At 36.5% G+C, this 19,697-nt stretch overlaps 1 protein-coding gene across 3 annotated transcripts in view; it reads left to right on the top strand.

Moving 5' to 3' along the window:
• MGAT4A (alpha-1,3-mannosyl-glycoprotein 4-beta-N-acetylglucosaminyltransferase A) overlaps positions 1-19,697 on the top strand; it is a 122,979-nt gene that overhangs the window by 85,241 nt on the left and 18,041 nt on the right. For all 3 annotated transcript variants that reach the window (XM_039232413.1, XM_039232414.1, XM_039232412.1), the window contains exons 6-12: positions 373-419; positions 2,674-2,787; positions 4,363-4,438; positions 12,574-12,688; positions 13,787-13,917; positions 17,233-17,340; positions 17,461-17,654. In XM_039232413.1, the coding sequence (XP_039088344.1) occupies positions 373-419; positions 2,674-2,787; positions 4,363-4,438; positions 12,574-12,688; positions 13,787-13,917; positions 17,233-17,340; positions 17,461-17,654 (785 nt within the window). The remainder of the gene's footprint in view (positions 1-372; positions 420-2,673; positions 2,788-4,362; positions 4,439-12,573; positions 12,689-13,786; positions 13,918-17,232; positions 17,341-17,460; positions 17,655-19,697) is intronic.

The following is a 19,697-nucleotide window of genomic DNA, read 5'->3' as shown; positions in this document are numbered from 1 at the left end:
GAACCTAGGTTTTATGATTTCAAGTAGAAAAATCTTTTTCTATTATTTATTCTGTTATTTATTCACTACTTCAAGTTCGAATATTTCAGGAGAGGTAGAAATAATTTCTGTACTCAGTTTTTTCTACTGAATCGAACAAGAACAATTGAAAGTAATAAAACTGACATCTGCTTATTATATTAGTAAGTACTAAATGATATATCATAGTGCAATAAAGTAGAATAAAGTAGAAATTCAAATCCATAAGCTGTCTGAAAATGTAATGCAGTCCTTTCATTGAATGCTGTAATTAATTATTTGAATTCATTATCAAAAGTTAAGTAAAAATTTAAAAACATTAATGTATGTACAATCTTTTTTTCTTTTTCCCAGACAGATAGTGATTATGTACACAGTGTTGTAGCCAACCTGGAGAAAGAGTAAGTTGTTAAATATGAAAATGATATTTTAGTTACTGTTACTTCTTGGCTTTTTGATAAAAGAAAATGCCCTTTTTTAGTTCTTTTCTCTGTGGAATTCATTGTTCGTTGGGCTACCTATCATTGGTCTTCAACCTTATCATAAAGTAGGTGCATATATATCCGGTTTTCTGATGATGGATAAATGGGTGTATTTCAATATAGAAAATATTTGAATGTCATACATATGTAACCCTATCCAGTAAATTCTTAATCTTGAAGATGGTAAATATAGAGAGAGTCTGTTGACCAAGAAAAAAAACTTCTGCTGTCAGGGTAGATAGTCTTGCACCAGTTTCAAACCTCAGTGCTAAAGTACGGCTAAATCTGTTCTATTCTGCAAAGAATGAATAACAGTTTACTGTGAGCAAGGCACTTAAGTAACTTAACAGGTGGAAAGCTTTGTAAGTTTCAGATGTTAGCATTTATATCATTTTCATAGTTTTAATAGTGATAACATAAAACTAGTCTTGATAAGGGTTTCTTCACTGAATTTCACCTGTTTTTGCCCCAAAAATATATCTTTTACTTAAAAAGACAAAAAGAAGCAACAATTACTTGCGAACTCTAGACTTAAAATAATGTGGCTCCTTCTTTGTCCATCAAAATGCTAAAACCAGAGATTTTGAAAAATATATGCAGAGTTCAGAATTGTGTTTGTCAGATTTTTTTCCTCAAGTGCTCAATTTCTTGGCAGCCTTTATATAAATAGAATTTAGTACAGACTCCTTAAATATAGGAACAAGGCAGTAACTATTGGCCCCTCCTCCCACAGACCATGTGGACAGGTCTCTGGGTCTTATGCTGTGATTTTATCAGTTCTCTTCTTCCTCAATGTATAGGAAAACAAAGCCCAGAGAAAAGTGCATTTAAGCATGAAGAACATATGTGTGAAGGCAGGTAGTTGCACAGGAATTTTGTGGAGATGTGCAAAAAGTAAATAAGGGAGAATGCAAATGTGAAAGAAATTACATTTGACTTAGTAAAGCTGCTTATAAAACTTTAGAACAGATTTTCTCAACCTTGACACTATTGGACATTTTGGGCTAGATAGTTCTTTGTTGTGAGGACTGTTGTATGCATTGTAGGATACTTAGCATCATCCCTGGCGTCCACCCACTAAATGTCAGTAGCACTACCCACAGTTAGGACAACCAAATTCAGTGTCTTCTTGGGGGACAAAATGGCCCCCAGTTGAGAAATGACTAGTTTAGAATGACATACAGTCTGTAACTCACAACTAAGCTTTTCTGAAAGTTGAATAACTTTGATATTTGCATAAATATTTAGAGACACACGTTCAACAGCTTATTTTTCTTCAGTTCTCTATTTTCTGTAATACCTTGATTTGATTTTTAAAAATTTTGATACTTTTGGGGCGCCTGGGTGGCTTAGTCGGTTAAGCGTCCGACTTTTGCTTAGGTCATGATCTCGCGGTTCGTGGGTTCGGGCCCCGCGTCGGGCTCTGTGCTGACTGCCAGCTCAGAGCCTGGAGCCTGTTTTGCAGTCTGTCACTCCCTCTCTCTCTGACCCTCCCCTGCTCAAGCTGTCTCTCTCTCTCTCTCTCCTAGAAATAAATAAAAAATAAATAAAAATTAAAAAAAAAAAAGACTTGGAATGACAATAAAATAAAATAAAGTTCTTTTTAAAAAAAAATTTTTTTTGGATACTTTTTAGGTATATGATATCTGCGTTTGGTCCAGGATTTCTGTGCTTCTCTAAGGATAGTAGCATTTTACACTGTTTTTATTTTTTTTTTAATTTTTTAAATGTTTTTTTATTTATTTCTGAGAGAGAGAGACAGCATGAGCAGGAGAGGATGAGAGAGAGAGGGAGACACAGAATCCGAGGACAGGCTCCAGGCTCTGAGCTAGCTGTCAGCACAGAGCCCGACACGGGGCTGGAACCCACGAACTGTGAGATCATGACCTGAGCCAAAGTCGTACGCTTAACCAACTGAGCCACCCAGGCGCCCTAACACTGTTCTTAAAGTATTATTTAAGAAAATACCCCAAAACCCAAAACCTGTTGTTATTGGAAAAATTTGCATTTTCTGGCAGGTAAAATCACTGAGGAGCTACTTCCCTGAGCACTGTGATGTGACCATAACAGTATACCTCATTGATGTGTTTTGTATTAAACACAATAAGTTGAGCATTAAGATAAATAAAATTTCACAGAACTTAAATAACTCAGCTATCCTTTCTCATGGTAGATTTTCTAAGGAAATCAGTTCTGGCTTGGTGGAAATAATATCACCTCCTGAAAGCTATTACCCTGACCTGACAAATTTAAAGGAGACATTTGGAGACTCTAAAGAAAGAGTAAGGTAAGCCTGTGTTAAAATCCCCCATCCTTGTGAGTACGATATATGATAAATATAACTCTCATTTATTGGCACACAGCACATTTTAGGGTTGAGCTAATTTGTGAGAGGAATGAACTTTGGATATTTTATTGGAAATTCTGATGAGAGGTTGAATTTGGTATGCTCAATAACTTTTATAACTGATTTTCTATGGTGTTCTAACTTTTCGTAAGATTATTTTCAGTACAGTTCAAAAGCTAGTTCCGATAGAAAGCTCATGTTTGTATGCAAAATAAATGAGAACTGATTCAGTGAAAGTGATTGAAAACAATAATCCTGTTCTGCAGAATTATACTGTAATAAATGTAATTCATGAGCTGGATTTATTTATTTGTCTCTGACTCTAAAATTGAAGGGACTTAAAACGTTCATTGTGTTGTTATTAAAATCAATGTAATCTAAGAGACATTGACATTAATTTTGGGTTTTCAATAGGCAGAAAAAAGGAAAAATATAGTGCTTTGGGAAGAGATTTATTGTATTTCTTAAGTGAATTTTTCTGAAAGATATGTCCACATGGTTGTCTCTCAATAAATACAATTTTAGTTTTAAAAAATTTAGGGTTGAATTTGGTAACAAATTTTAGGTCATCTCATTAAATTCAAAACAGCTTATAAACAGCTTAACTAGTTTTTACAACCACTTATTCAACATTAGTCTGTTTCTGCAGGCTTCCAGGAATTCACTGAAAGGACTTAATATTATAAACCTTAACATGTTTTGGGTTTTTTAAGCATTCAGTACAGTACTTATTAATTTCCACCTATATGCAAAGCACAGTTCTGGTCACCAAAGCAGTGATCCCCAAAGGATAATTTTTGAAGTACCAGTTTCCAGAGACATTACAATGTTAAATTTGAAAACAGGTCCTGTGGTCAAAGAAGTTTGGAAAATATTGGACTGAAAAGTTTTTTTTAAGTTTATTTATTTTGAGAGAAAGAGAGAGCGCGTGTGTGAACACTCGTGGGTGAAGGGCAGAGAGAGAGGGAGAGAGAAAGAACCCCAAACAGCACAGAGCCTGATGCAGGGCTTGAACTTACGAACCTCACAGTTTATGACCCAAGCCAAAGTCAAGAGTCAGACGTTTAACTGACTGATCTACCCAGGCACCCCAAAAGTTTTTCTTTTCTCAACAAATGTATTGACTATTGGATATTTCAGTGCCTCTAATATATTAATATGTCTCCACAAGGAGAATCTGTGTGCTTCCCAAATTTAACATTAGACTCCATTTTTCCTCAGGATGTCTTGAGATTTAGTGTTTTGGGGAATATGTTTGGTAAAGTCTTCATTAGAGAAAAGTGAATTCTCTTTCATACTCTCCTCCATGGATATATCATGTGTACGTATGTGTGTCTGTGTGTATCTATAGGTGGATAATCTGCATGTATCTATGTTGTATAGTGAGTATATATAATATATGGGTATTATAAAGTTTCACAGCAAACAATATGTACTGTAAAATATTTACATCATATCTTATTTTGCTAAATTTGAGTCTGATTCCTAACTTATTTTTGAAAATTTTTATTTCAGATGGAGAACAAAGCAGAACCTAGATTATTGTTTCCTAATGATGTATGCTCAGGAAAAGGGAATATATTACATTCAGGTAAGCGTGATTTTCTTTTCCTTTAATGTTTTCCACACTTCTGAAGAAGTGATATCAAGAGTATATGTTCATTGAAAATAGGAAGTTTTGAAAATGTAAACCCTCTAAGATGTATATGTTGCTAAAAATATATCAGAAAGCATAAAGGTCTGTCGTCATCGCTGATAATGTGGGCTGTGCATTTCCATTCTTCGGTTTAGCCCAAATGCTAACTTTCCACTTAGCAGTGTGACGACGGGCAGGTCACTCATCTCTTCTTCTCTCTTCCCTCCATCTCTGCTCTCGTTCTCCCTCTCTTGACTGTTAAAAAGAATTAAGGTTTAATTACTTGGCAAATTTTAAAGAAGGATTTTTTATAGTTTTTTTTTTTTTGGTGGTCTTATAGTAGGATAGGTTATTTTTGTTTTTGTTTTTTTGCATGCTACAATACATTTATATTTATACTGAAGATAAGAATAAGTTTGTTATGGGTTTTAAGTTAGTCAGGTAGGCAACAACTTAAATAATTCTGGGAAGCTCTTATTTCTTCTAAATCTCCTTCTCCTTAGAAACATCACATTACAATTGGAATTTCATTTCTTTAACCTAAGGTTTTATTCCTTGTTCAAATGCAGATACTGCACACTATGCTTGTCTTTTTTTTTTTTTTTTTTGGTTAAAAAGTTTGTTAGATCTTTCCCTGGAATTATATTTTGATTGATGAGAGTGGTAAAAAGAGGCTCTGGGTCCCTGAATGAGAAAAGAAATAAATGGTTTGCAGCTGCTGGCAGCGGTTTGGAGGGAAGGAAAGAAGAAAAAGCCTCCTTTCATATGGGGTGGGAGGGCCGACTCACTGAGGACAGACTTTGTCTCCTTTGACACTTTATCTTGGGTCACCTGTGTTCAAATGTGCATGAACCTTTCCTTGGTTCTCAGGCTGGGAAGTGTAAATGATGATAGGGTCAGAATATAACATTTTATATAACAGTATACAAGAGTTAATGAGTAAAAACATGGTACCCTAAAATTAGTACATTTCCTTTAAAAGTCTTAAGGAAGTCTTATTTTAATTTCAAAATAATAACCTCGAAACATTTTATTTAACATATCTCCTGTTATTGTAGTGGAACCTTGCTGTTTGTTCTAGGGCCAATATATATTTACACTATGCTCAAGAACTTTATAGAGAGAATTTTAAGAAGTGTAGTTATATTTCTTTTAAAATTGATTTTAAATTTCTCTCTGAGAGAACGGAATCTTAAAGCTTTTTTTGTGTGGAGTATAGGAAAAGTAAGCATTTAGGAAATGAAGGAAAGGATGGGGTTAAGAAAGAGGATAAGGAAAGCTTCCTTTAGGCAGGGTATGTATATATGGTGTTAGAACAACAGTAGCTGTGAACTAAAATTTATTGCACACTTAAACCATGTGTCATGCGTTGTTCTTTACAACTTTGGCTTTACGCATATAACTCATTAAGTACAACTCTTTATCAAAAGAGCAAGATCATACCATACATACTGTCTCATAGTCTGTTTTACTGTCATTTAACATATTATAGACATGTTTACATGCCAGTAATTACAGACTGGAATAATTTTTAATCTCATTGAGATATCATTATTCAGATATCAAAGTGACCTTACTGTTGGTCATTTCGATTGTTCCTAACATTTCAGTTGTGTCACAGGTGAATCTAATGAACATTCCTGAAGTAACCCAATTTTCCCAAAACTCATGCCTCAGAAAAGAAGAAATAGCTTTACGTTGAATTCTTGACATAATTTCATATTACTTAGAATTCTCTCAGTGAGTTCATTATAATTTACAAAGTACTGGTGGGAAGGGGCCCCTGGGGGCTCAGTTGTTTAAGCATCTGACTCTTGGTTTCAGCTCAGGTCATGATCTCGTGGTTTGTGAGCTGGAGCTGCACTGACTGTGCTGAGCCTGCTTGGGATTCTCTCCCTCCCTCCCTCTCTGCCCCTCCCCTGTGCATGCAGGCATGTTCTTCCCTCCATCTCTCCCAAAATAAATAAAATAAACTTAAAAAACAATTACTAGTAGGGAAAACACATTAGCCTGAAAAGTCATCAGTTTAATACTAGTTTTGAATGTTTGTGAAGGGTAGAAATCACCTGGCAAAATTGGAGAAAAATTAGCGGGCGGGGGGAGGGGGGAAGGAAAGAGATTCAACCCAGACTTGATCATTATCCTAGATGTGTGACTTCATGGTTGCATATTTGCATATGCTGGGGTATATCCCACCCAGGATTTTGAGAGAGTGCTTTTAGAAAAGGGAGGAGGGTGCCTGGGTGGCTCAGTTGGTTACACATCTGACTCCGGCTTAGGTGCTGATCTCTTGGTTTGTGAGTTTGAGCCCAATGTTGGGCTCACTGCTGAAGGCACAGAGCCTGCTTCAGATCCTCTGTCCCCCTTTCTTGCTGCCCCCTCTCCCCCACATGCTGTATCTCTCTCTCAAAAATAAACATTTGCAAAAAAATTTAAAAAGCAAAAGAATAAGAGGTTCCTCTGTGGTCATCACACATGCCACCTCTGCTAGTGTTATGTTTATGGCATGAAATGAAGTTTCATGTGACAGAATCATACACTTTCATAAAGTCCTGGATCACAGACAACTTGGAATTGAAGACCAGGTCTTCTGGAACTGTTTGGTGATTCAGGCACTTCCTAGGTGGTACTGAGTACTTCCTGCTCTATCATGTAACAAGGCATGTTATGTCTGGTGGCCCCACTTGTATTGGTGCTGACGTTAATCAGTGGGCTTGGTGGCATCAGCCTCATCTGTCCTTTATAAAGCTCCCCAGCAGCCACTCCTGTGATCCTGCATTCTCTGATTATTTTTCCCCAGATCAGTTATTTCATTAGAGGTGGCTGAGTGATCATTTTCTAGTCCTGTAATTTGTAATGTTCTTATAAGTTGAGTCCATCTGTAAAGAACTTTTCCTCAACTGTTTGGTTACCTTGAAAAAATAGTTCACAAAGGAAGGGCAGATTTTAAAGTTGGTATCCTAGAAATCTCCAGCGACGGTCATTTAAAAAATATTGTTATGAATTCAGGGATTTTTAAAATATATTTGATTTGCCTCAGACATTGCAATCATTATTCACATTGATGCTTATTACATTGGTGCATCCTAAGCCGGTGGGAATCTCTTCAAATTGGCTCTTTTATTCCTTCAATAATAGTCTAGTAATATTTGATCGTTTCTTTGCCAACTGGCACAAGAATGTGAGATCTAGAATCAGCCATTTCTCTGAGGAGCCCTGTTCTCTTTAGAAGCAAGTAGTATTGAGGACCACAACCCAGGTGCTTGAGATGCTTACTACTATTATGGTGTCTTTGCTTCCAGGCTAAAATTTAGCAAGGAAAAGAGTATTTTATTTTTAAGGAGAAAAATCTATAAGCTCATATTGATATTCCCAAATCAAATGAAGATTTTAGGGTTTTTATTTAACTTTTTTTAATTTATACATGTATTTCTTTTACACTGAAAGTCTTAGTTTTTAATCACATTATTCTAATAATATTATTCTATAGTATATCTGAAATACGAAATAATGACACTGTTGTCACTACTAACTGTTAGACTGATGAATGCAATTTAAATATTTCTTTCTGCTTCCCTCCACCTTAGAATATTTCCTAATATGGATTCATTGTCAAAATACTATGTTTTAAAGTAACTGGAGGGGCGCCTGGGTGGCTTAGTCGGTTAAGCGTCCAACTTCGGCTCAGGTCATGATCTCGCGGTTCGTGGGTTCGAGCCCCGCGTCGGGCTCTGTGCTGACTGCCAGCTCAGAGCCTGGAGCCTGTTTCAGTCTGTGACTCCCTCTCTCTCTGACCCTCCCCTGCTCACGCTGTCTCTCTCTCTCTCTCTCCTAGAAATAAATAAAAATATTTAAAAAAAAAAATAAAGTAACTGGAAATAATTATACTGTATGATCACGCTGCCAAATTAATAATGAAATTTGGTTTCATTTTGTATTTAGTTTTAGCATTTTCAAATCCTTTTTTGTTGTAAAAAGCTTACAAAATCATAACTTTAAGTTACACAGAAGTCTCACTTATTTTTTATTTATTTAATTATTTAATTTATTTTGAGAGAGAAAGAGGACGACGAGTTGGGGAGGGACAGAGAGAGAGAGAGACAGAGACACGGAGAATCCCAAGCAGCTTCTGGACTGTCATCACAGAGCCCTGATGCAGGGCTTGAACTCACGAAATGTGAGATCATGACCTGAGCTGAGATGAAGAGTCAGATGCTTAACCACCTGGGCTATTCAGGCACCCCAGAAGTCTCACTTTTATCTCTGTTCTGGTCACTCTGTTTCCTCCCTCCCTCACGGATAGCCACCATTAATTTTTTTTTCTTTCTTTACTTTTAAAAAATTTAAGCTAAAATACATATGGTATTCTTTTTCTGATGCTCCATTTGCATACTGTAAAAACAATGTTTTGCATCTTGTTTTTTAGCCTCCCTCTGTACACTAGTGACCACTAGTGGGATGTAAGATTTTTTATTATTTTTTTAAATGTTTGTTTATTTCGAGAGAGAGGCTGAGTGGGTAGGGGCAGAGAGAGAGAGAGAGAGACTGAGAATCAGAAGCAGGCTCGATTCTGTCAGTGCAGAGCCTGATGTGGTGCTTGAACTCATAAACTGTGAGATTATGACCTGAGCCAAAGTCCAAAACTAAACCAACTGAGCCCCCCCAGGTGCTCTCAGATGTTATATTGTTTAAAGAATGGCAATTGCCATGACAAAACACTGACATCAGAGAAGCACAGATGTTCACTAAAAAACCTGTACATAAAGGCTCATCACAACTTTATTCATAATAGCCTGAATCTGGAAACAGTCCAAATGATCTTTAGCGAGTGAATGTTAAACAAAACTGTGTCACATCTATACCACAAAATACTAAATTATTAAAAGAAACAAACTATCGGTACACACCACATCTGGGATCTCAGGTAATTAATAGGGACTTGAAAATCCGATCTTACAAGGTTGCAAACTGTGGCATTCTTGAAATGACAAAATCATAGAGATGGCCAGCAGGCTGTTGGTTACCAGATGCTGGAAGTGGGGAACGGAGGAGATGGCTGTAGATATAAGGGGTAGCAGTAGCCCAAGAATCCTCATGATGGAACTGTTCTGTCTCCCCAGAATTGCATGGAACTAAATACACACACAAACACACATGCAAACCTGAATGCGTGTAAAACTGGAAGGACATAAAATTGTGTCAGAGTCAGTTTATTGACTGTGATATTGTAGTGTAGTTAGTTATACTGGAGGATGTTATATTGGGGAAAACCGGGTGAAAGGTATTTGGGATCTCTTGGTATTATTATTTTTTAATATTTATTTATTTTGAGAGAAAAACAGCGTGTGCAGCCAAGTAGGGGAGGGGCAGAGAGAGAGGAAGAGAGAGAATCCCAAGCAGGCTTCATGCGGTCAGTGCAAAGCACGGTGCAGGGCTGTCTCATAAACCATGAAATCATGACGTGAGCTGAAATCAAGAGTCCGATGCTTAACCAACTGAACTACCTAGGTGCTCCAAGAAGTTTTTTTTTTTTTTAAGTGAAGTTGCTTATCCATAGAAGTCTATTGCATTTTTATACACTAATAACAAAGCAGGAGGAGAAATTAAGAAAACAATCCTGTTTATAATTGCACCAAAAAGAATAAAATACTCAGGAATAAAACTTTAACCAAAGAGGTGAAAGACCTATACTCTGAAAACTATAGGACAATGATGAAAGAAATTAAAGATAATACAAACAGATATTTCATGCTCATGGAATGTAAGAATTATTATTGTTAAAATGTCCATACAGCCTAAAGCAATCTCCAGATTCCATGCAGTCTCTATCAAAATACCAACAGCATCTTTCTCAGAACTAGAACAAATAATAGTGACATTTGTATGGAACCACAAAAAACCCTGAATGGCCAAAGCAATCTTGAGAAAGAAGAACAAATCTGGAGGTCATACAATCCTAGATTTTAAGATATGCTACAAAGCTATAGTAATCAAAACAGTGTGGTACAAGCCCCAAAATAGACATATAGATCAATGGAACAGAATAGAGAACCCAGAAATAAGTGAAGTTGTTTGATGAGATGTGAGAGTGGAACAAAGCAATTTTCCTAATTTAATGTAAAGATGTGAATTTATGGGAGTCTCTGGGTGGTTCTGTCTGTTAAGCATCCAACTTTGGCTCAGGTCATGATCTCATGGTTTGTGAGTTCAAGCCCCATGTCAGGCTCTGTGCTGACAGCTCTGAGCCTGGAGCCTGCTTTGGATTCTGTGTCTCATTCTGTCTCTGCCCCTCACCCACTTGTGCTCTGCCTCTCTTCTGTCTCTCAAAAATAAATTAAAAAAATTTTTCATGTGAATTTATGTATGGTAACCAAAATTAGTGTACTGAATTTTAAATAGGTATTTGACTATTTCATTTACATCTCTATACATTTAAGTAGTCTTATGCTTGTTTTTGAATTTACTTAATTGGAAAAATTTGGAATTGCCTGATGTTAGGGATCATCTTTCCTTTGGGTATAGATGGTATTTAGGTTTGAGTGTAGGCACCTCATTTTTTCAGAAAGCAAGGTTAGGTGCCTGTCTCTGTGCTTTGTCTGGTTTTCCCTCCAACTTCCCTAAAGCATTAAACATGCCTTGCCTGTTTACTGATGTATTCCCTGGGTTTAGTATAGTGTCTAGAACACAGTAGAAGCTCAGTAAATATTTGGTGACTCATCACATCTTTCCAAGTACTCCTACTGTTCCTTCACAGATAAGAAGAAGAAAGCTTGTAGGACTTAAACACCTGAAAAATCTAAATACTAAAATAAGTGAAAATTGTTTAGCAGGTAACTAGAAGTGATAATGTGACATTAAGAAAAGGAAAAAAAATGTTAAGGTCCTTAAAATCATCTTGTGACTTGAAATTTTTATGAGAGGAGATTCTGGGAAGTCTTTGCATGCACTTATGATCATTTATCCTTTGTCAACTTCCAGTAGAATTGGTAAAAATCCCGAGTAAATAACACATGGTGTTGGCCAACCATATGGGATTAACTGGCACTCCGAATTGCTACAGCTTCTTAAGTATTTTGAAAATAACTTTTAAAATACAAAAAGTGAGGGACGCCTGGGTGGCTAGTCAGTTAAGCATCCAACTCTTGATTTTGCTCAGGTCGTGATCGAATGGTTTGTGGGATTGAGCCCTGAGCTCTTCGCTCAGAGCCTGCTTGAGATTTGTCTCTCCCCCTTTCTCTCTGCTCCTATCCTGCTTGTGTGTTCTCTCTCTCTCTCAAAATAAATAAATAAACATTAAAAAAAATAGAAAAAGCGAGCTTTTAGGAATCTATCCTAAAGAAATGAAAAGCAATAATATGTAAATATAAGCAAATTTGTTACATCATTCTCATCAAAAAATGAGAAGTTAGATGTGTGTGTATGATCAGGGAAGAGGTGAATGAATTGTTTCACATTTATATCATGGAATATTATACATCTAGTAAGTATCAGCCTGGAAAGATATTCATTATATATTAAGAGACAAAAGACAGTTTGATAATATCCCTTTTTTATAAAAATGTACACGTGAATGGGAACTGCAAGTGCACATGGACCTTTTTGTGCTGTGTGTCCATATAGGAGGTAGCAGATGGATGCACACCCAACTTTTAACATTGGTTATCTCAACTAGCAGGGTAGAGGGCGGAGAAGGAAAGCTGCTGGCTTTTTCTTTGACTTCATACATGTATTATATGAAAATTTTAAAAAAAAACTAAGGCTTACAAAAATTCCTCTTCTTTGAAAAATAAAAAAGGACAGTGTGAAATCATGTTGGGTGCTCAGAAAGGACCAGAAAAGAGTAATTCATGGAGTGGTACTGTGGTCTCCCACAGTAAGGGAGTGGTTTAGTGACTTGCTGTGTGTGCCTCTTCCATTTTATTTTCCTCATTTTCTTTTAATAAAATTTATTTTTATACTTTCATCATTTTGACTATTGTTTGCTTGACTTGTATTATAAAAGTATGTTTGAGTTTTCTTATAAGGAATGTCCTTTTAACTAAATCTTTCCATCTCTTTCTGATTTATTAATCTGGTTCAACTTTCTTTAGCTTGAAGATGATATTATTGTCAAACAGAATTACTTTAACACTATAAAAAATTTTGCACTTCAACTTTCTTCTGAGGAATGGATGATACTAGAGTTCTCCCAGCTGGGCTTCATTGGTAAGAAAAGTGTCAGATTTATCTACTTTTCAGAAATAACTGTGACTCTTGGAATCTTAAACTAATTTCTTTTACCTTCAAATTGTCTTTTTCTTATCCCTCTGGAAATAGATTGATTTTGAGGAAATTTAATTTAGGTAAACTTCCATGTCTAAAATGATGAAGGTAAACCCGAAATAGGGTATTCGGATACTTTTAAGATTGTAATGTTTGCTGCGGAGTTCTCTGGGCAGCCCTTCTGGCATTCTGTGCACACATGTAAAGCTATCCATGGTCCTGAGCATGTCTGATTTCTTCTCTGACACCTCCAGCTCACCATTTATGGCCCTGTGCTTTTGCAGCATTGGGGTTCTTTTAAATAGAAGGCCATGCTAAATGTTTTCTAGTGCGAATTCCTGGCATTTGCTGTAGTAGTTGACAGTGATTGATTCGTAAACATTTGTCACTTTCATAGACAAGTCAAGGTACTCTTTGAAAAAAATTTTTTTACTAAAACTCCTAAATTATACAATTAGAATATGTTTAAAGTTGAAGAATTACAGGAAATTTACAGGTTTTAAAAAACATGGAGTGGATAACATTTCACTTCTTGTAGTAGAGGATAGGCCTTTGACCTTGTTGATCATTTATCTAAGAGTCAAAAACATCTTTGTGAAGGTTTCAGTGAAGACAGAATTGGGAGGCCTTGTTTTTTGCATTTATTTATTTTGTTAAATGTTTGGGTTTTTTTGTTTGTTTGGCTTGGGTTTTTTTTACCTAAACCTAAAGGGTCCTAAAGTTTTTTTTTTTTTTTTCCTAATGGGAAGAATCTTGATAAGACACAAAGGAAAAATCTGACTTGCTTCTTGACTCCTTTTGAGTCAGTAGTCTTATGACAGATTTTGTGATGGAGAATGTCAGGAGTTTAGTAGTTCTGTGACAACTAGAATGTTTAGCTAAAGCAAGTTTGTTTGCTTTTGATAAGACAAGTGGGGAAATTATTCATAATGACTTATATTTGAGACCACAAGCTTTACTTGTTGTATAGGTTTCATTTATTTAAGCCATTTTGACACTTGGTTTCTTTATGAGAGCTACTGACTGAAAATGTTTTTTCAGGTAAAATGTTTCAAGCACCAGACCTCACTCTGATTGTGGAATTCATATTTATGTTCTATAAGGAGAAACCCATTGATTGGCTCTTGGACCATATACTCTGGGTAAAAGTCTGCAACCCTGAAAAAGATGCAGTAAGTCAGTTTCTTATGAGGGTGGATATAGGAGTGCTGACCACACTGCCTTCGTCTTTGGCCCCTCTTTGTGTTCATCTTCACTCCATGACCTCTCTTGGGGCTACGTGTTCAGGGCCCCATGGTGACTAATACACATGGATTAGAAGTGCCACATAAGGCTGGGCTGGGGAGAGGCTTGTTTTGGTTCCCCATGTATCTCTTAGAGAGAATATAGTCTTTTCCCCTTCTTATGCACAGGTGGTACCACAAGGTCTAATTAAAGGTTAGCTGTCTGTCAGTTAGTGCATGTACATCCATTGACCTCCCTACACAACCCTTGCTCACTACAGTGTGTCCTCTCACAGTAAAATCTGTGGACAAAGGTCCAGACTTTGCAGAGAATAACTGCACGATTGAATCATCATCCCACCCAATTCCTCCCCCTGATGTCAGTTACCTTGAATAAAATTCTGTGCTTTCTCAGTTCCAGGGACACTTTACTGTCCCTCCCCCACCTTCTGACTGTGGAAGAGGCTTCTTTTCTGTTAACCCATGAAAGGGACTTTTAGGGAGCCAGATTTTATAAATGAACAGTTAAATAGCTGAATGAAAACAGTGTTTTCACTTAACATTTGAAGTGCTTGCTTGCTTTCTTGATCTGACTGAAAGTTCCTCAGTTAGAGGGATTTTAAATAACAGTGGACAATCCTGTAAATCAGGGAAGCCCACCCTTCTTTAAATTGCTGATAAATGCTAGTAGTGCCTCTTTAGGCTCTGGTATTTCGTTACTGTTGGCTGTAGATGTTCTCATATCTTTCCCAGGGGCATTGTTTCCGCTTTCTTCATACTCTGTCACTGTTCCTTTTCAAATACTTTGGGGACAATATCAGACCCCAATACATCTGGAAATAAGGAACAAAATAGAAGTAATATTTTATACCAAAACAATAGCAAGTCAAAAAAGTACCTTTTAGTGTATTACTTGCAAGAAGCCAATGTTCATACTAATATGATGACCTTTGGGATTATGGTGGCAGGTAGGTAACTAAACGATGATTTTTGTTTTGATTATTCAAATATCATGTTATTTCCATAGAGATCTTATTATAAAAAATAATTAGATATGTTTTCTTTGTCCAGTTTGAATTGTACCACTGGAAAAAAAATTTTATTTATTTGGTGTAAGCATAAATAAAATGTGAATACACATTCTTAAAAATAAGTCAATTTTGACATGTAATAACATGAAATATTTATTATGGGCATGTGTCTTCATAGGGATGACTTAGCATTCATTCTAACAAACATTTGAGTTGACTTCATGACCTTATTATATTCTCTAAAATAGTTTGATCATCCTACCTGCCAGTGAGTTTTTAGGACACTGTCTTGTGGTGTTTATAAGCCGTTCTCTCTTTTTTAAATCACTTTTTTTAGAGCAAATCATAGAGTATAGCCAAATAGCAAAGTATCTACTTTCCAACAGTGATTAACATATAAATTGATTTGAACACTTTGTTTTTATGATGTAAGTCCTGACCTGTATTTTCTTTGTGCTTCACAAGAATTTGTACTGTAGGACACAAATAAAATCATGTGATCTTTATACTCCTACACTATACCTGCATTTAATTGGTCCTGTGCAGTTTTATCTAATATATGGTTAGGTTCTAAAATGAGCCTGTGAGGTGAAAATCTCCGATAGTAAAAATTAAAGTCATCTATAAATTTTAGCACACAGCCCTGTGGACAATTTTATCTATTCTGTCACTCCTCCTTAGGCCATATTTTTCTGTGGCCCATAATTCTTCAGTCGCTTCCTCTAGAGTATCAGGGAAGCCATCACTGCACACTTGCTGGCCTCCAAAACAGTAGCTCTCTGACAGTGGTCTGAGAAACCCCTCAGAGCAGTCAGACGTTCTTCCACAGGTTTATCAGCCCCCTGGGCCTCTTCAGGCACAAATGCATCCATTGCTTGTTCCGTGGCCTAGGTCTCAGGCACTGTTCTTTTCTTTTCTCTGTCCCCTACCTTCCCTCTTCCTACCCCTTGCTCTCCTCCTATCCTCTCCCCTCCCTCTCCTTTTCACTTGAGTAGTTGAATTTTTACAAATAAAATGTTGTATTACCTCTATTCTAGTGTTAGTAGTAATAGTAATGAAGTAAAACCTTTTGAGAAAAATGCAGCATTTTAATACCCAGTAAATTATTGGAGGCCTTTCAAAGTGGAAATGTCTCACAAATTAAAGACCTACAAATATGTATTTTCAGTATGTTCTTGGCCTAGAACTTATAAAAGTCCCTGAAAATGAAAAGAGTTTATAAAAGCTTAACAAAATAGCGGGGGATGTCTTGAAGTCCTGAACTAACCCAGAGTGAGAGCCCTGCTGGCACTATGGGTTCCCCCCACCATGACCAAGAGTGAGGACAAGGTGTAATCTGAAGTCTCGGCTATGAGATACTTCGATTTGAAACACAAATATCCTGTAACTGTGCTGAGTTGAATTTGTAGAACTTTAAATATCATGTACTTGCAAGTTACTGTCTCACATTTTCAGATTACTTTGATGCCACAAAATGTGCCTTTTATTATTTGCAAATTGTTCATTGTCCGATTAAAGATATTCTATATATCTGGACCAAACCTCTAGTTGAGAGTATGTATATTTTAATATTAAAAGTCAAATCTACAGAGCACTTGGGTGGCTCAGTCGGTAAGGGTCCAGCTCTTGGTTTTGGCTCAGGTCATGATCTCATGGTTCAGTGGGATCAATCCCCATGTCACTCTCCGTACTGGCAGTGCTTGGGATTCTCTCTCTCCCCCTCTCTCAAAATAAATGAACTAAAAAAAAAAAAAAGTTAAATCTACATTGACGTATCTTGAAAGATGGTTGGAATTAAATCCTTAACTCTTCTCTTAGATGTGCTTATTTTAAATTTCCATATCATATCCTTTTATCAAATAGGTAGCAAATCTTAAAGAGGATCCTTAAAAAATACGACTTGAAATTATGAAATTAAGTTGGATTTTCTTTTCAATATTCATTTTTTAAATGTTTATTTCTTTTTGAGAGAGAAAGAGTGTGAGCAAGGGGAGGGGCAGAGGGAGAGGAAGACACAGAATCCAAAGCAGGCTCCAGGCTCTGAGCTGTCAGCACAGAGCCCACCATGGGGCTTGAACCCACAAACCATGAGTTCACAACCTGAGCTGAAGTTGGATGCTTAACCGACTGAGCCACCAAGGCACCTCCTTCTTTTCAATAGACCTGTTTTTTCTGATGAGGATAAGATTTCGCTTTGCAATGTGATGCTAACTTTTTTTTTTTTTTTTTAAAGAAACATTGTGATAGACAGAAAGCCAATCTACGAATTCGCTTCAGACCTTCCCTTTTCCAGCATGTTGGTCTGCATTCTTCTCTATCAGGAAAAATTCAGAAACTCACGGTTGGTGATTTATTTTTCTCATGCACGTATAGTTTGTTATTTAGGGTATAGTTATTGCTCTTCTTCTTAAATATAAATAAGCTCTATGTTGTTTAATAGCATACATATCTCTTCTCCTAGGATAAAGATTACATGAAACCATTACTTCTTAAGATCCATGTAAACCCACCTGCAGAGATATCTACTTCTTTGAAGGTCTACCAAGGACATACACTGGAGAAAACTTACATGGGGGAAGATTTCTTCTGGGCTATAACCCCAATAGCCGGAGACTACATCTTGTTCAAATTTGATAAGCCAGTCAATGTAGAAAGGTTAGTGACTATTGAAATCTATTTGGTCTTACAGTTATACATGTCTTAATGATGTGTGATTTATGATGGCTTTTTTGTGTGTATAACAGCTGTGAGGAGGCAGTGGATCCCAAATGCTAGGTTATGAAATCTATTTCCTACAACTCAGTAATCACATGGGTGCATTGTTTTCAGATATAATATCAGCCTTTGGTGTGTTTGTTAAATTCTATTGGTATTTCTGAACATACATTTAGTGTAGTTTTTCGAAATTACTTTTATGTGGAACTCTCAAAATATAAAGTTAGTTTTCATGTCTTTATTCCTGACTATCCCTTAGGATTTCACTGAGAGCTGGTCAGTTACCTAGCAGTTTGGCTGAGATGATAAATTTGACAGACTCTGACTATCCCTGGTCAGTGGTTTATAGATGCTGGATTACTTTTACATGACCATGGAAGAATTTATAACCCTTTTGTGTTTTTCAGAATTTATGTTCATTTCACAAAATTTAGGACTCTTTTCTCCCTGTTTTTTAATAATGATGATTCCTTCTACCTCTCCTAAGTTTTGAGTGTATTCTCCAGATAGTCTGTGATACATTAAAATGTAGTCTCGGAATGAAAAATAATTATGTAATTATGTTACATGTTCTCATGTGTGGGCATCCAATTTTTAGAACCTGCCCAAAATCATCTGGGATAATTCTATTTAAGGTGGTCAGAAATAGTGCATAGTTATAAATTTATTAATTTTATTTTGTTACTCTAAACTGATTCTAAAGAGAAATTTGAATGTGTAAAACTGTATCTGGCAATGGGACTATGACTGGAAAAATCTATAAAAATATTTCTGCGTTATTCTTCACATTTATGAGCATATAATATGTTCATTGTTACTTAAATTTTTTAATGTTTTATTTATTTCTAGGAGAGAGAGAGAGAGAGACAGCGTGAGCAGGGGAAGGTCAGAGAGAGAGGGAGTGACAGACTCTGAAACAGGCTCCAGGCTCTGAGCTGGCAGTCAGCACAGAGCCCGATGCGGGGCTTGAAACCATGAACCGCGAGATCATGACCTAAGCGAAAGTCGGACGCTTAACCGACTAAGCCACCCAGGCGCCCCTGTTTGTTGTTACTTCATGTTCATTTTCATACTGTATAGCATGATACTTAGCACTTTGAGGTAATGTTTACCATACTTAAAAGAGTCATAAATATCTAATAAGGGGTTAATATCTAAAATACATATAGAACTTCTATAACTTGCCACCAAAAAATAAGTAATTTGATTAAAAAATGGGCAGAGTACCTGAATAGACATTTTTCCAAAGATGACTTACAGATACCCAACAGATGCACGAAAAGATATGTCAGTAATCATCAGGGAAATGCAAGTCAAAACGTGAGATATTACCTCATACCAGTTAGAATAGCAAAAAGAAAAATGACAAATAACAAGTGTTGGTGAGGATGTGGAGAAAAAGGAACTCTTGTGCACTGTTGGAATGCTGACTGGTGAAGCCACTCTGCAGAACAATATGGGGGTTCCCCCCAAAATTAAAAAGAGAAATACAGTGTGATCCAATAATGCCACTGCTGGCTATTTACCCCCCAAAAAGGAAAACACTAATTCGAAAAGATATATGCACCCCATGTTTGTTGCAGCATTGTTTACAATAGCCAAGATATGGAAACAACCCAACTGTCCATCAGTAGACAAATGGATAGGAAAATACAGTGTGTATATATACACAGAAGGGAATATTACATACCCACATAAAGAATGAGATCTTATTAGTGACAACATGGTTGGACGTAGAGTTATTATGCTAAGTGAAATAAGTTAGACTGAGATAAATACCATATAATTCCACTCATAAGTGGAATTTGTGGCAAGCAAACAAACAAAAACCCACAATTAAACAAAAACCAGAATCAGACCTGTAAATACAGAAAACAAACCGGTTGCCAGGGGAGATGGTGGGGGATGGGCAAAATGGTGAAGGAGTGTGGGAGATATAGGCTTCCAGTTATGGAATGAATAAGTCACTGGAATAAAAGGCAT

This window comes from Hyaena hyaena, unplaced genomic scaffold (assembly GCF_003009895.1).
Source record: "Hyaena hyaena isolate Hyena2069 unplaced genomic scaffold, ASM300989v1 scaffold_64, whole genome shotgun sequence".
Classification (NCBI taxonomy): domain Eukaryota; kingdom Metazoa; phylum Chordata; class Mammalia; order Carnivora; family Hyaenidae; genus Hyaena; species Hyaena hyaena.
This window is presented reverse-complemented; position numbering and strand designations above follow the sequence as displayed.